At 41.1% G+C, this 18052-nt stretch overlaps 1 protein-coding gene across 1 annotated transcript in view; it reads left to right on the top strand.

The window, feature by feature from the left end:
- The first annotated feature begins 1294 nt into the window (after positions 1-1294).
- Positions 1295-18052, top strand: part of LOC145396959 (uncharacterized) — a 58300-nt gene continuing 41542 nt past the window's right edge. The window contains exons 1-2 of the mRNA XM_080270192.1: positions 1295-1362; positions 12657-12888. Of these exons, the coding sequence (XP_080126318.1) occupies positions 1295-1362; positions 12657-12888 (300 nt within the window). The remainder of the gene's footprint in view (positions 1363-12656; positions 12889-18052) is intronic.

Raw genomic sequence — 18052 nt, 5'->3', positions numbered from 1 at the left:
CCACAAAAATGTCAAGGCTGTACCATTAACGTTTTTTGAGAATCCATGAATAGACTATTATTAGCAGCCTTTCTATGTATATAGAAAACCAATACCAGAAACTGAATAATCCTGGGTCACATGAAGCCACCAGCCGTGGGACTCAGATGGCAAAGAATGATGGCCATAGCTTTAAAAGTGGGCCATTTGTTTTTTGTTTTTTTTGCAGGGAAGAAGGAGCCAAAGGCCAGGAGCCCACAACTGTTCCTTCCAAGAAAAAAACAAAATACGAGAAAGAGCTAATTTCAAGATCCGATCATTTCGAGATGCCTGGACACACTGCATTTGAAAGACTGGAGATCATAGCTAGCAGGAAATAGACAGAGGGAGACAGTTCCAGAGTTGACCTGTTGCATAAATGAAGGACTGGGAGTAACATAACTCTTGCATTAGAGAGTTGGACAGAAAAGGGATGAGAGTTTGCTACTAGACGGGTGTTACACACCCGTCATAGAGGTAGAGGGATGGAAGCAGTCAGTTCAGAGGAGCAGTGACCATTGAAATAGAGGTGGAGGGATGCAAGCAGTCAGTTCAGAGGAGCAGCGACCATTGGCGTAGTGATTAAAAGGAGTTCAAGATGCAACAGTGCAGCGAAGCAACAGAGTTTGAAGGAAGCCAGTAAGAGGAGGAGAGTTAATGAGACAAAAAGCCTTTGACTCCACCCTATTGAGCAGAGCTGTATGTGGGGAGCCTCCCCACACATGAGAGTTGTATTCTAGACAGGGGCGAATAAAACCCTTGTATAAAATCAACAACCATGCAGGGATAAAGAAGGAATGGAGTCGGCTTAGCACACCTAATATCTTGGAAGCAGATTTTACAAAAGATGTAATATCATTGTTGCTAGATAAGTCCCGAGTGAATGAAACCCCAAGCATGTTCAAGGATGATGCACGATTAAGCAGGATATTATTAAGCATTAGTGGGTACTCCTATGGAAAATTTTATCAGGTTGATAAGTGTAAGAACTAAGTCTTTGATGCATTATTAACAACAAGATTATTTTTACCCCAGTCAGAGATATGAACCAGGTCAGACGTTAGGTGTGCCATAGACTCATCCCTTGTTTGTTGAAGTAACTGATGAGATGGATGTTGCGGGATCCTATTGGAAAGATGAAGGATGGAGTCATCAGTGTACAAGCGGATAGGGTTAGATGTACAGCTCAGAAGGTCACTGATGATTAAAAGAAAGGAGTTGGTGATAGGACAGAGCCCTGAAGAACACCACTGTTGATAGATCTAGCAGAGGAACGATGACCATTTACAACAGCGGCTATAGAACGACCAAAAATGAAGCTACAGATCAAGGCACAGATGGAAGGTTAGATATCGTAAGCGGGCAGTTTGGATTTTGAAGATTTATGCCAAACTCGATCGAAAGCCTTTGAAATGTCAAGTGCAATGGCAAAGCTTTCACCAAAGTCCCGAAAGGAGGATGACCAGGTAGGTGAGAAGATTGCCAGTGGAGCATCCCTGACAGAACCCATACTGATGATCAGAAAGAAGGTTGTGATAGGAAAGATGCTTCAAAATTTTTCTATTGAGAATTGACTCCAAAACTTTTAAAACACAGGATGTTAAAGCAATTGGACGATAGTTAGAGGGTTGGGAATGGTCACCCTTCTTTGGGACTGGCTGAATGAGAGCAAATGTCCAGCAAGAAGGAAAGGTACAAGTTGATAGACTAAGACAGAAGAGTTTACCTATGAAGGGTGTAAGCACAGAAACACAGTTCTTGAGGACAACAAGAGAGACTCCATCAGGCCCATATGCCTTGTTAGTATTGAGGCCACAGAAAATACATCAGCTGAAGAAGTTTTAATGTCAGCCATGAGGAAGTCAGAGGGGGAAAGGGATGGAGGAACAGCACCGGAATTGTCTAAGGTAGATCTGGAGGAGAATATCTGAGCTTAATCAGTAGAAGAAATAGCTACAGAACCATCATAGTAGAAAAGAGAAGGGAAGGATGACGGGGTAAAGTTGTTAGAAAGGTTTTTGGCAAGCCATAAGGAACGGGAACAAACTTAGTTGGAGAGTTGAGAGCATTTCATATGGATGAAAATATTTTTAGCAGAGCAAAGAACAGACTTGGCACGATTCCGGGCAGAAACATAAAAAAGATGATTCAGGGGTGGGTTGTCTCTGGTACCTAGTAAAGCTCACTCCTTGTTGTGGACAGCAATAGAACAAGCATAATTAAACCAAGGGTTTCTTGCATTAGTCAAAGGATATGAGAAGGGAATGTATGCTTCCATGCCCGAAAGAATAACCTCTGTAATGTGCAAGGAACAATCAGATGGCTCCCGGCCATGGAAGCAATAATCATTCCATGGAAAATCAAAGATGTACTGCCTAAGGGCCACCCAATCTGCAGAGCCAAAGTGCCACAGTCGATGTTTCTTTGGAGGGTCCATAGGCCATACTGGAGCAATAGGACAGGTTAAGGTAATAAGGTTGTGACTGGAGGAGCCCAACGAAGAGGAGAGATAAACAGTGTAAGCAGAAGGATTAGTTGTAAGGAAAAGATCATGCACATTGGAGCCCTGTCCAAGGCGGTCAGGGATACGGGTAGGGTGCTGTACAAGCTGCTCTTGGTCATTAAGGATAGAAAAGATGTAGGCTTGTTCACCAGGTGGATCAGTGAAAGGAGAGGAGAGCCAAAGGTGGTGGTGAACTTTGAAATCTCCTGGAATGGAGATTTTAGAGAAAGGAGAAATGGATAAAATGTGGTCCATCGTATTAGTAAGATAGTTGAAGAATTTTTCATAGTCAGCAGAATTAGGGGATAAGTGAACAGCGAAGATATATTTAGTCAGAGAATGACAGGAAAGCCGAAGCCAGAGAGCAGAGAATTCAGAAGAATCAAGTTCAGGAACACTAGAGCAAGATAAGTCGTTGCATACATATACACAACAGCCACCTTTGACTTTGAAATGAGTATATAGAAAGTAGGAGCATACAGAAAAAGGTTTGCTGTCAGTTGCCTCAGAGAGCTAAGTCTCAGGAAAAGAAGGTGAGGTTTAGAGGAGGAGAGGTGGTGCTCAACAGAGCGAAAGTTAGAGGAAAGGCCGCGAATGTTGCAGAAATGAAGAAGTGATTCAGACAGTGGTTCCGGGCAACTTGTTTATTCGTCACCTGGAAAGGGGAGGATGGTGGGGGCATTTATGGTTCCCCCCCCCCCGGGGACTTCAAGGCTATATATTGAGATGCCATTTTGTGTGTGTGTGTGTGTGTGTGTGTGTGTGTGTGTGTGTGTGTGTGCTGTACTGTGCATATTGTTTGGTGTTGACAGTTAGAGAAAGTTGTACTGGAGAGCATGCTGGCCTACTCTCTGTGTTACTTAGACACTGAAAAAGTTCAGCAAAGAGGGATGGTCAGGAACTAGTCCCGAGGGATGATTTAAGGGGACTTCCAGGTCTCTCTCTCACCAGCTTTCCCTCCATTTTGGGAGTACTGCCATGCTTGACTGGTGCTACAGTCTACTCCTAAAGCAGTTTACCTCTTTGTAAGAAGAAATAATAATAATAATAATAATAGTAAAAAGAAGAACAATATAACTCACCACCGGTGTGGGGTTATGATAATAATAATAATAATACGAGTAATAATAATAGAAATAGAAGAAGTAAAAGTAGCATAACTTGTAATAGTTGTAACAGTAGTAGCAGTAACAGTAGAGACAGTCGTAATAGAGTAGTAGTAGTAGTAGTAGTAGTAGTAGCTCTAAGTCTGTCATTGTCTGAAAGAGTTACTGATCTCATATACGAATATTGTTTTACGTTTTTTTGTAATAATCAAAAACTGTTGGTAAAAGTGCCACCAAGAAGTATGAAGACCTGGTCCAAGACTAGGCAAAATTTTTAGAGCCAAGAAGTGTCTCACATCTGTTTTAGGTTTTCCTACATGGAACAACTGAAATTGTTGAGAAAACTGGTGTGTGAAATATAATTTCACGCAAGAATTATTATTATAATTTTTTTCATACAAATGTGAATCATGGGATTTCCTTCCATGGTCATGTATCTATAATTGTCTTGGTGTAAACTGAGGTTGCAAATTCATGATTTTGGGACATTTTTTGACCTGTGACCTTGTAAATTAGGTCAAGGTCACTGAAACTCATTTATTTAACTTAAATTGTTGGTGAAAATGCCACTAAAAAGTATACAGACCTAATCTATGACCAGGTAAGACTTCTAGGGCCACAAACGCCTCATTTATGTTCCAGTTATTTCCTCTGAATTGAAAATTGGGGTTTCCCAATTGTCGAAATGTCACGTATGAATGAGTTTCAAATTTTTTCCATACAAATGTTTGAAAAATAGTTTTGTCACGGGATTTCCTTCCATGCTCTTGTACCTATAATAGGTTTGAAGTAAGATGAGGTTGAAAATTCATTATTGTTAAACATATTTGGACCTATGACCTCGAAAAGTAGGTCATGGTTACTGAAACTGGGTCAGTGTAATTGGGTCATGATGCTTTACATCATCAATAAGCATGACGAAAATCGGAGACGAAAAGTGACGGGAGAAAAATATAATAAATATAATTGTTCTCGCTCGCATCGCTCGCTCGAACACTAAATTTAATCACAGTCAAAAATTTCCCCCACAAATAAAGCCAAACAGGAGGTATTATTTGTTTGGAAAAGGCAAAAACTGGTTGGTCTCAGCAGTCGTCGGAAAATACTGTTGCGCTGCTCATGCAACCTTAGACCGTTACTTCTTGAACAGCCAGCTGTTACACTAGTCTGCCTTATAAAAAATTGTTTCCTCGATTTACGGGAAAACTATTGGGAATTATGGGTTGTCTATAAAATGATAATCATCGAGGATTTTTATGCTATTTCCAAGTTGGTGTCTATCTTTCTTGTAACTTCAAAATTGGCTATATCTAAAAAAGTTCGCTATTGTACTATAGTTTTCCTCTCGATCCCTGCCCCCATTTCTTGCTCATGCGATAAAGCTTTCACTCGGGTACATATGTCGGGGGTCCAAACTGTGACTAAATTTGGTATTGTCGCTCGCAAATAATAATAATAATAATAATAATAATGACTACAAAGACTTCCACCTATTACCATAGGTGGAGATCAATAATAACACGCTGAAAACCTCGCCACACAGGTCTAACTCACATTGAATGTCGTCAGATTCGTCCAACAAGTATCATTTGAGACTCTGAGGAAGGTTGGTCAGAACTTTTGGGCGACAATCAAGGCGTGCCTCAGTTGCCGTGTTGCACTTATCCCAAATGTGAATCGCACGAAACTTGCATATATTTGCATACACATGTATGTTTTCGGTAATTATTCAGCTCAGCATTATATGCGTTGTCATTGTCTCAGACTAAACATATGAAATCCTTCTGATTAATTTGAAACACACTGAACCGTATATCCTCATCTACCGCTTGTATGGTCGAGGCAAATGTCGTATTCCATGCAGGTATCCCTCCTGCGCTCGGGACAAGTGTAGTACTCCGTACAGTTTCACCAAATATATTCCGTTGAACTGATTCATGATACAAAAAGTTTATACTGTCACTATTAATCGAAGTAATTCTAACATATTTTGTTCCAGGCAACCTCAGAATACTTATTAAACTCAGGAGTTACAAGGGGCTTGAAAGCGTTAAAAGGGGCTCTTAGAAGCACAACGTGGTCTATTCAAGGTTGAATCGGGCAAGAATTTTATATTGCATTTATGTAATATGTCTGTTCTTGAAGCAGAAGATCCACGTAACGAATCCCACCTTTCGATTTACTTTCTAGGTTGCTTAATTGCACTGCAGCAAGTAGAAGAAAGAAGAGATTTTATCACTATCTTCTGTTGTCAGACGCATTAATCCCGTGAGGGATATCCACAATCAAATCGCCTCCAATACACTCCGTTCTCTGCCATTTGGCTGCCCATTCTTCAACTCACACCCCCTTCCCTAGCATATCTCTCTACTTCATCCCTCCGTCTCATCTATGGTCTTCCTCTCCTCTTCCCCTCCAGCTCACTCATATACACTCTTACAGTCAGTTTCTTGTTCTCCAAGCTCTGCAAATGACCCCTCAAAATATTTATTTAATTTTTTTCAGTCACATTCACATCACCACCACAATCTTCCTTGACTTCCTAGTTTGTCTGTCTGTCTCTCCACAATTGCTACTAATGATGTGGCCTAGATTCTTGAGAAATCCCTGGTAGACTGCTGGCTAAAGTTTCCCAGCTCCTAAAGTCGACCGTCCTCCTTTTGGGGCTATTAGGAGGGAAATGAGGGATAGTTGTGTAACCGGACAATGGAATGACTTACATTAGTTACACCGCGAGAAGACATCGCTCTTCAGTACCATCATCACAAATTAAAAGCTGAAACAGACATGGGCTAACCGCACCTTTTTGCAGAAAAGGTTGCATATGAATAACTAGGTTGACAGTGCCAACCAAAAGATGGAGTAAGAGGGAGAGAAAATTTTAAAAAATGGACTGAGTAATAATAATAATAATAATAATCACAGGTTCGATGGAACCATGTAAAACACAGGACACCCGGTGAAAGATGGAAATGGCATTCGTCCTTACTCTTGTTGGAATGACGTCCTTGCATTAGTCAGATCCTCAAGAGGTGAATGGAGGTTTTTCGATCAGGTAATGCCACCAAGGAAAATAAACTGGTTATCTATCCTTTAATGAGTAGGAACCAGATTCACAAAGGGACTTACTACTGATACTCAGTAGTAACTCCGGTTTGTTTTCCAGGAGGATGAAGGAAAAGGAGTGAAGTCTTCTTCCCAGGAAAAGAAATACTGGTTATGGGAGGAGCATCATCAAGCGTTATATATTTATTTAATCAGGAAACACAAGGGCAGTGCCGTGAACAATCTTCCCATGCCTCTTTAGTTCTTCCTTCATAACAGGAATAGTGACGAATGGGAGTCAATCATAAATATGTTCGAGAAACACACCCATGGACTGCATTAGCCTTGCCGTACACCTCAAAGGGGGTAAAACAGAATTTTCTGATGTCGTTACTGTTAAGGGATTAATGTTGTAAGCCGCCTTATATCTCCTGCGGAGAAAGGGAACAAGTAATTTACATTAGACTCTTCTTTGTCTGATTAACCCGCCCCATCCCGACCACTTTTCCACCACTGACTCCCCCCAATCCCAACCATTTTTTTTTTTTTTTTTGGCTCAAACCTCCGCTTTTGGTGAGAAACATCGAAAATTCATAGTGAAATCGCTCACCTGAGGTTTAAAATACTTGATACAGGTAGGAGTACCTCCTTACCTTACTGGGTTTTCTAACAGGCTGGCACCAAAGAAAACGAGTTCTATGGAAGGGTAACTATTTCACACCACTCATAAACGGTATTTATTTATTTACTTGGTATGAATTTATATGTAGTATGAGAGTATATTGGTTTTCAAACAGTAATATAGGCATTATAAGCATTGTTTCACTCACTAACTCATCACCATACCTGACCTTTTTTTGCCACATTATCTGATCATCATTTCTGACTGTTTCTTCCTCTAATATCAATGTAAAGTTTGTCCTCCACATTGTCATCGATTGGGGAATCACTCTGGCCCTGAATTTCGTACTGTGGCATGACATGGCTTTACTGGCCAGGTCACTGATAACAGGTGAATTGCTGAGACAATGGCATGCAGGGGGGGAGGAGGTCATGCAGGGTAAGGCATTGTCCCTGCCTGGCATCTTGTAGAGAAAGGTGTCCCGTGTATATGTACAAAAAATCACGAAAATTGAAAACTGAAAATTAGGGACCTTGCAATTGATTCGCGTTTATGTACCTCGACGGGATTAGCAGTGACAAAACGTGTGGACGTTAATTCACGGTGACGGGACGCCGCGGGTTAACACAGTCAGGAAACTGATGCCTTCACGTAGTGACACTGATGTGGCAGAGGGCTCAACTTCCTTGTTATACAAACATCCCTCAATTATTTCCCTGTTCCCTCAGAAGGAGGATACTGGGCTACAGGAGAGGGGAATCTTAAACCTGCAGTCCACTGGGATCACATTTCAAATGAACCTGGGTCTACAACTAATGATACTATACCAACGATTTTAATATTATTATCTATAGTTTTACTCGCTTCAGGATATTCATTTAAACTGTTGGAATGAGCTCTACCTTTCATTAACCCTATGCTGTATGGTGGCTAAGTTGAGCAAAATAATCTGGCGGTAAAAATTCAATAAAAATTACGTCCTCTGGGTTAAAGTTTAAGATTCCTGAAGAGAGTGATTTACATTTTTATAAGTTCTCGAACCCCAGATGAACATGAGTAATTATGCTACTATGAATATAATGTGCTAATTAACCGTATCATGTTCGGGGCTACTGTCCATTTCTACTTTAACTAATGACAGGCGATGCCATTCAGCTGACAGAATGTACGCGAGTTTAGGAGTGTTATTTCTCTCAGCAATAACCCTTCCATGTAGTGCCATCTCTAGTAACCTATTCCAACTAATGCTTAAATATTATATTAATCTGATAGTGAGTCATAGGAGCCTACGAATATTGGATTCACCACCGTGATTACATAACTTAAATTCATAAATTTTGGAGGGTTTGGATACAAGCTTCGTTAATCTATTTACTACTTGATTTCTCCCCCTTAGCTGAATACAGTCACTTGAAGATAGCAAGAGTATAATGAAAATATGTCCTTGGACTGAAAGGATTAACCCAAGGATTCCGAGCCACGTCTCAGGCTGGGAAGCGTTGTGTTGCGTGCCACAGTTCGGGCTGTGCTAACCTTCCAGTGGCCTTGCATCCCGTCTAACTACTCTACCCTAATGCAAACCTGCGCATGGCGCAACGAAAATATGGAGAGAGTTTTTTTTTTTTTTTTCACCAGATAATGCCATGGATGTTTATCTTCAAGTTTATAATAAACAAAAAATGATTTTTTAAAAATTTGTTCACCACTTCACCCCTACGCAAACATGCATGGCACTCCGCAAAGACGGAGATTTTTTTTTTTTTTTTTCGCCAAGTGATGCCCTGGATGTTTATCTTCAAGTTTATAATAAAAAAAAACTAAAACAAAAAATCATTTGGGGGGCACCACGGGGTGGGATTAAAAAAAAAAAAAAAGTAATTGTGCAATCCACGGGTTAATATGGGCAAGTCAAAAGCTGGGAATCATAGAAAAAACGACACATCAGAACACACGCTTGGAAAAAATAAAAAAACGGATTAAATCAGGCCATAACTAACTTCGGTTCAGTAAGTCTATCCGAGACTAAATGAAATCTTTTAAAGATACGAAAAATTCATCATCGTCATCATCATCTTCATCATCATCATCATCAACCTGAGTCAGTCTACTGCAGGAAAAAGGCCTCTCCCATCTTTTTCACTTTGGCCGGTTGGCTGTTAACCTGTTCCATTCAGTCCCAGCGAATCTCCGAATCTCATCTCGTCATTCTGTCTTCTGTTTTCTATTCATCTCTCTCCAACTCTGGGCCGCCACTTGGTTACCCCGGATGTCTATCTTTTGTCTCTTCTTCGATGGACGTGTATTGCCCACATCCAATTTTGTTTAATTTTTATTGCAGTGATTATATCTCCTACTTTCATCTGTACTCTTGTCCAGGAAGCTGACTTTTTAACTCACCATGTTATCTCTAAATAGTCTTCTCAATTCCGTTTTGAGTACTCCTAAAATCACTTTCCATGGATTTTATTAGATTCCAAATTTCAGTTCCTTAAGTCAGAGCTGGAAGGACCCACTAATTATAGAACCTTTTCTGGCATAATGGTAATTGTTTATCCTTCATGTAGTTACTTAGTTTGCCGGAAACCCTCCATCCTATTCCTGTTCTACGCTTCATTTCATTGTCGTGGACTGGCCCTGCCTGAACTGCCTACCCTAGTTATATGTATTCCTCAACACATTCTAGTTGTCTATCTCCTGTATTTACTGGATGGGTACAAACGTATCTTTTAAATATAACCACCTTCATAATCATTTTCAAGCCTACCTTCAGACTCTCCTTGTTCAGATCGCCCATATTCTCTTGTAGTTCCTATCCTGTTTGACTGAAGAGGACAACATTATCTGCAATTCTTTGATCATTCACTTGCACACTTTTTATGTTAATTCCTTTATCATCAAAACCTAATTTTCTGAAACGTCCTCTAGGGATTCAGTGAATAATTTGGGTGAAACTGTGTCACCTTGATGAACACCCTTCTTTATTAGGCTTTTCTAGCTGCCTTAGGAAGTTTTGTGATGGCCGGTTTCTTCTAGTACTCTGACATAAGTTTCTTTACACCTTGTTCTCAATTTCTCTCATCACTGCAGTTGTTTCAGCTTAATCAAGTACTTTCTTATAATCAACAAATACCAGGCACAAAGTTTCCTATACTCTGGTTTTCTCAGTCACCTCACTCATAACTTGAATATGGTCTGTTGTCAAGTAACCTCTTCGAAACCTTACTTGTTCTCTTGGCTGGTTTGTATCTAAGGTTGGAGTAAATCGATTTGTTTAGAATGTCTTGAAAGTTTGTACACAACAGGTTTATGACTAAATGGATTTTCTTCAGGTCCTTGACGTCACCTTTTTGTGACGCGGAATAATAGATGCATTTTCCAAGATCTGAGAACGACTCTGACTCCTATACATTTCGTGAATATCTTTGAAGCAAATTTAATGCAAAGTCAACTATATCTTCAGTAAGATCAGCAGTGATACCATCATCATCTGTTAGTTTATCATTTTCATTGCTCTCAAAGCACTCTTTACTTCATTGTAACGCTGGGGATGACAGTGTCAAATGTTTCACAAGCCTGAACTAACTCTCCGACCACGGTACTGCTCTTGTTAAGTTTTTTAGCTATACAGTTTTTTGCTATTTTGACCACTTCATTTCTGTTGTTCGTTACTTCTCAATGAGAGTCTCTGAGAAAACATTTTATTTCATCCTGTATCAATCCTCCGCATCGTTGGCTTTAGGTTACCTCCTTTCCTAAATATTTCTTCAATTCTGTTTATGTTAAACTTTCGATTATCTTCGTTTTTCTTCATATTGGATGTGGATGTTGGAGCAGCCCTAATGAGAGAGGGCAGTGTTTGGAAACTCCCTGTACTGTTGTTTGCAGATGATACTGTGTTGTTAAGTGAAGACGAAAGGGGAGCTGCAAGGTTTGGTGAAAGTTTGGGAGAGTGTGTAAGAAACGGAATTTAAAGGTGAATGTATGGAAGAGTAAAGGTATGGTCTTCGAGAGAGGTGAAGTCAGTGGATGTACAGTGAGGTTGGATGGTGAGGAAATGGAGAATGTGAGTACATTCAAGTGCTTGGGTTGTGTGATGAGTAAGGATGAAAGTTAAGAGGGTGAAATGCTTGAAAGCGTACAACAAAGACGAAAGGTTGCTGATTCCTTGAAGGCAGTGTTAAGAAACAGGGAAGTGAGAATGGAAGTGAAAAAGCTATTACATGACAGTATTGTGATACCAATTCTGACGTATGGAAGTGAAGCTTGGACGTTGCTGGAGGGACACAAGTCAAGAGTAAGAGCGGTGGAAATGAGCTATTTGAGAGGAGCCTGTGGAGAGACAGACTGACTGACAAATGAGGATGTGAAGGAGCTTTGTGGTGTGGATGTGGACGTGATGGGAAGCATTAGGAGGAACACACTGAGGTGGTTTGGCCATGTGGAGAGGATGGAGAGTGAGAGACTAATGAAGAGAGTGTATGTGAGTGAGTTGGAGGGGGAGAGAGGGAGGGAAAGGCCAAGGATGAGATGGGGGGATGGAGTGGGGAGGTATTTGAGAGAGAGGGGGTGTGAATTGGGAGTGGGGCAGTGAAATGGCGGGGGATATGGTGACGTGGAGGCGATTTGTTTGTGGCCACCCCGTATAAGGGATTAAGGCGTCTGGCAACAGATAGATAGATTGATATTTTTCTTTAGTTCAGTTAACGGAACTTCAGTGTGATCTTTTCTTTACAGTCACGCTAATTCTTTGCTTTAGAAGTTCCATTGTAACTTCTAAATCTTGCTGCTGTCCTTGTGGTTTCATGCCTCTTATTTCTTAAGCTACTTCTTTTACTGTTCTCGTGAAGTTTTCATTCGTTTCCTCTGAGTTGGTAGTTACTTCATCCATCAACCGCGACTATTAATTCTCATTTAGCAGGCTAAATCTTGCGCCTTCTCCCTCACTACAATAAGGTTTTGTTGCTCCCTTAGGATTAGTCTCTCCCTTTTTTAACTTTTTTTCTTTTCTTTTTTTCTGAGATCTGGTATTACCTGGCTTCTCACCTATTTGTGATCGCTTCACACATACACTATGTTCAGTGCAGTTACATTTTTCACTTTCCCGGCATGTGATTTGTCTGTGAAGATGAAATATATCTAATTTTTTTTCACCATTTGGTCCCTTCCATATCCACTTCTTACTTTGTTTCTATTGCAAGAAAGTTGCCATCACTCTCAGACTGTTCCCTTCAAGAGATTACACTAGCATGTAACCTCTCGTGTTCCAAATACCCATTTCAGGATTATTACATACTAAAAATTCGTCAGTATTAAGGGGTTAAGCGAAAAAGAGAAAATTATGTATTTTCCCCTTTGTATCCAGACACTGGACTCACACCGTGCATGTTATTGTCAGTAGGAAGAGGGAAGCGACGGTGGTGGAGAGAGATAATCTGGTGGACGTGGAGGAGAGAGAATGGATGTGGCTGGGTGCGTTGCTGGAGAGGGTGCTTCTTAGTGACATCGCTCAGTGTTCTCTGCTGTTTGCTGTGGATTCCACCTACCTAACCTCACCACTATTAAGCATACTTGTTTCTTTACCTAACCCAAGACAGGTAAGGTATCAGTTTAATAATTAATTTGAGAGTACTCTCTCTCTCTCTCTCTCTCTCTCTCTGTCTCATACAAAACTGATTCATCTTTCACCGATTCTGGCATTCAGTGAGCTGTGATGGAACCAGACAAAAAAGTTATAAACAGAAATTAACCTTTTCGCTACGGTGAATTGTTTCATAATATATTCGTACTACTTCCAGACACCTTACTTAGTTAAGCAGAGGTTTTCAGAATTGCAGGAGAAAGATATATCCTTCATTAACCCCCTCAGTATGACAGGGCTATCCCAAACTGAATGGAAGTATCCAGAAATAACAAAAACATGATAAAAGCAGCGACGCTAGATTTAAGGGAATAACTGATACCCTGATTTATCTTACGGACCTTAGGAAGCTCAATTTGGTGTGGATCGTTTGGTCTCTGAGATGTTGAGAATTTCTAAGGTTGGAATGGTATGTGAATAGATGTGTTGCTTAATTACTGGCTGCTCTTTGTGATAATCATATGGTTCTCTAGCTTTTCCACTTCATTCTTTTTTTTTTTCTTTTTTTTTATCCATCCACTCACCCCAGTACGGAGTGATTTATTACTCTCCCCCAACGAATTCCCGTGTGTGCGAGGACGATGCAGTCGGCATTATTGGTATATTCTCTGATTCATTTCCTGCTCCCATCTCTCTTTTCATGCTTTATAGCATGTATAACATGGGAGGAAGAAGGAATCTTGAATGACCCTTATCATGGACAGTGGTTTCTTAGTTTTGCTCTGGTCTCAGGTTTGGCACCCATTCTATTAATCTTTGTGTCCTTTAAATGTGAAGGAGTTAAACTGCACATGTTGGAATAAAAATGAATAACTTGCACTAAATCGTTATTCAGTACTCCCGCTACCTACTTCCCTGGCTGTTTCTCATTTAATTCAGTAGTGGCACAGGCACGTAAATTATGGATTTTGTAATTTGTCACTCTCCGTTGGGTTGTATCAAAACTGTGTTGACTGCATAAATTGCGGCATTTTGAACGCCCTTTCAAATGATCCCGCTATATATTGTGTTTATATCCCTGCACATAGACACGTCTTCTGTATCAGAGAGAGAGAGAGAGAGAGAGGGAGAGAGGTTGCTCCGGGCGTGCACATCACTCCAACAGAAGTACACCGTCAGGTAGAGAGGATTATACCTCGGTTATTAAATAAGCTAATAATCGTGGCTTCAAGAGCACAGACACAATACCCTCCCAGCTCAGCCCCGCTAAGAAATTCAGACTTTGTCTTCGGGAATTTACCTTCTTTATCTCCTTACCATACGGGTAGCGTTAACCAGTCTCTTGTGCCCCGCCCATTACTAATTCCCCGCCCTCTTCTAGCTCTACTCGTTGCTGATTGGCTGAGATAATTATTCTTCATTTTGATAGAATAATGAGCCTTACCACGAAATAGTATCGTATTATATTCTTTTCCTTTGAATTCATTTGTGTATAACAAAGGAAACTAAAATTTGCTAATTGAATCAAAATCATTTTGAAAAGAACCAGCCCACCAACAGCTGTGCCGCCATTAAGTCCTCTATCTGTCATGTCTGGCAGGTTACGTTTTCGTTTTCGTTTTTAAAGGCTCCAACATGCTTACATGTGTCGGCCTTGGTCACCTAATGGCAGCTGTCCACGCTGCTCGATCCATTGCAGCCGCCCTGTTCAGTCCTTTAACCCTGAGGTCACACTTAATGTCCTCGTCTCATGTCTTTCTCGGTCTACCCCTCATAACCCCACCCCAAATATTAACACTTCTCACCTTCCTCACCCAATTATCATCCCCCATCCTCTCCATATGTCCAAACCATCTCAATCTCCCTCTCCTCATCACAACACCAATACACTCCAGTCCCATCCTACCTCTCAACTCTTCCATCGTTAACCCAGCCCCTCCAGGCCTTGGACGTGGGGACGCATTGCACATCCACCTAATCATTGTCATTTCTGTACGTCTGAGCCGGCGAATATCTTCCTCCTTCACTGCCTAGGTCTCACTACCATACAGCATTACACTCCTAACACATGCTGCATACAAAGACCCCTTAGCACGTAGGGAGAGTCCTCTCAATGTCAGGAGAGGCAAGAGCTCCCTGAACTTCTTCCAACCACTTCTCACCCTAGTAGTTATACCACACTATTATAACCATATTGTAATTTTCCTTCTTTATTTCCTTCATTAACATCCTTAAAATTAGAGGGATCGAATACTGAAGTAGGAAAACGAAATGTCACTAGCTTCTCCTACTCAGTACAGTATCCTTCATAACTTGTATTCCACCAGTCGCATCATAATACTGTCCTTAGGCTATAGCAAAATGATTACAGTATATGTATTTGTATTTTCCTATGATGGACACATGGGGGTCATCCATGGGGGGGAAGGAGGGAAATGTCCCCTCCATTTTTCAATCGGGGGAGGGGGGGTACAGTAGTAATACGAGATAAGTCAGGATAATAATAGAAATTAAAAATAGCTCACTTGAGTTACAGCCAAGTTTGCTTTTCCTCAATATTTATAACGAGAGAGAGTATGTGCGTGTTGTCTCCCTAACAAAAGTTTAAAAGCATGTAGCTAATAATTATTTGCACTAACAATGCTGTGTAAGAAATTTGAGTTTATACACGTAAAGTCATTGAAATCTAATAGAGGGAAAAGGGTTGTGTGTGTATGTGTGCGTGTGTGGAAACCAAATTTAAGGAAAAAAGTCAAAACACTAAGTTCTTTGTAGAATGTACCCCATTTTATTTTCATAGAGGGAACTTTCGTTAGTTTACAAACCTTTCAGGCCGATGACGTTCCTTGGTACTTTTTTCCATCCTTTACTACAAAACATATCTCCTAGGTAAATGGAAAAGGTATAATTGCTGTTAAGGGGTTAAGGTGGATGGAAGGCTGATGACAGGGAGAGCTGGAGCTCTCGTTTCATCAGGCCTTGGGATTAGGTCCCGACCATCCCCTTTTGCTGAACTTTTTCAGTGTCTCAGTAACACAGAGAGTAGGCCAGCATGCTCTCCATTACAAATTTCTCCAACGGTCAGCACCAAACTACATGCACAGTACACACTAAACTTCCTTTTCCAAAAAAAAAAAAGAAAAATCAAAAAATCATGGCAGCGCAACACGTGACCTCGGAGTCCCCGGGGGGGGGACCATAAATGCCCCCACCTTACACTCCTATCCCGGTGACGACTCAAGATGCCTGGAACCACTGTCTAACTCTCTTCTTCTTCATTTCTGCAACATTCGTGGCCATTCCTCTAACTTTCGCTCTGTTGAGCACCACCTCTCCTTCTCTAAACCTCACCTTTTTCTAACTGAGACTCAGCTGTCTGAGGCAACTTACAGCAGACCCTTTTCTGTATCCTCCTACTTTCTCTATACTCATTTCAAAGCCAAAGGTGGCTGTTGTGTATATATAAACAAAGACTTATCTTGCTCTCGTGTTCCTGAACTCGACTCTTCTGAATTCTCTACTCTCTGGCTTCGGCTTTCCTGTCATTCCCTGATTAAATATATCTGTGCTGTGTACTTATCTCCTAATTCTACTGGCTATCAAAAATTCTTTGACTATCTTCTATGATGGAACACATTTTATCCATTTCTCCTTTCTCTGAAATCTCCATTCTAGGAGAATTCAATGTTCACTACCACCTTTGGCTCTCCACTCCTTTCACTGATCCATCTGGTGAACAAGCCTATACCTTTTCTATCCTTAATGACCTAGAGCAGCTTGAACAGCACCCTACCTATATCCCTGACCACCTTGGAGAGAGCTCGAACATACTTGACCTCTTCCTTACAACAAATCCTTCTGCTTACATTGTTAATCTTTTCTCTCTGTTGGGCTCCTCTGATCACAGCCTTATCACCTTAACATGTCCTATCGCTCGGGTACGGCCTGTGGACCCTCCAAAGATACGTCGACAGTGGCATTTTGGAGCTGCAGATTGGGAGGGGCCTTCAGGCAGTACTTCTTTGATTTTCCTTGGAATGATTATTGCTTCCATGGCCGGGGGCCATATGAGTGTGCCTGGCGCAATACGGAGGTTATTTTCTCGGGCATGGAAGCATACATTCCTTTCTCATATCCTTTGACTAATGCAAGAAAGCCTTGGTTTAATCACGCTTGTTCTAATCCTGTTCGCAACAAGGAGAGGGCATATAAAAGGTACCGGAGCCAACCCACCCCTGAAGCACATCTTTTATATGTTTCTACTCTGAATCGTGCTAATTCTGTTCTTCGCTCTGCTAACAATAATTTTCATCCATACTAAATTATCTCAACTCTCCAACTCGAATTCTTCCTGCTCCTTCTGGTGTCTTGCCAAAAACCTTTCTAGCAACTTTATTTCATCATCCTTCCCTCCTCTCTTCTACTCTGATAGCTCTGTAGTTATTTCTTCTACTGATATTGCAGATATCTTCGCTCAGTCTTTCTCCTCCAATTCTACCTCAGATGATTCCGGTGCTGTTCCTCCATTACTTACCCCCTCTGACTTCCTCATGGCTGACATTGAAATTTCTTCAGCTGATGTATTTTCTGCCATCACAGGTCTCAATACCAATAAGGCATATGAATCTGATGGAGTTCCTCCTGTTGTTCTCAAGAACTGTGCTTCTGTGCTTACACCCTGCCTAGGCAAACTCTTTCGCCTTTGTCTATCAACTTGTACCTTTCCTTCTTGCTGGAAGAGTGCTCTTATTCAGCCAGTCCCAAAGAAGGGTGACCATTCCCAACCCTCTAACTATCGTCGAATTGCTTTAACATCCTGTATCTCAAAAGTTTTTGAGTCAGTTCTCAATAGAGAAATTTTGAAGCATCTTTCCTATCACAACCTTTTTCTGATCGTCAGTATGGGTTCCGTCAGGGACGCTCCACTGGCGATCTTCTCACCTACCTTTCAGACTCTGCGTCATCCTCCTTTTGGGACTTTGGCGAAAGCTTTGCCATTGCACTTGACATCTCAAAGGCTTTCGATCGAGTCTGGCATAAATCTTTAATTTCCAAACTGCCCTCTTACGGTTTTTATCCTTCTATCTGTGCCTTCATCTCTAGCTTTCTTTCTGGTCGTTCTATAGCCGATGTTGTAGACAGCCATCATTCTTCTCCTTGATCTATCAACAGTGGTGTTC

Source organism: Coenobita brevimanus, chromosome 40, assembly GCF_032717465.1.
Source record: "Coenobita brevimanus isolate Jiangsu-jjx chromosome 40, ASM3271746v2, whole genome shotgun sequence".
Taxonomy (NCBI): Eukaryota; Metazoa; Arthropoda; class Malacostraca; order Decapoda; family Coenobitidae; genus Coenobita; species Coenobita brevimanus.
This window is presented reverse-complemented; position numbering and strand designations above follow the sequence as displayed.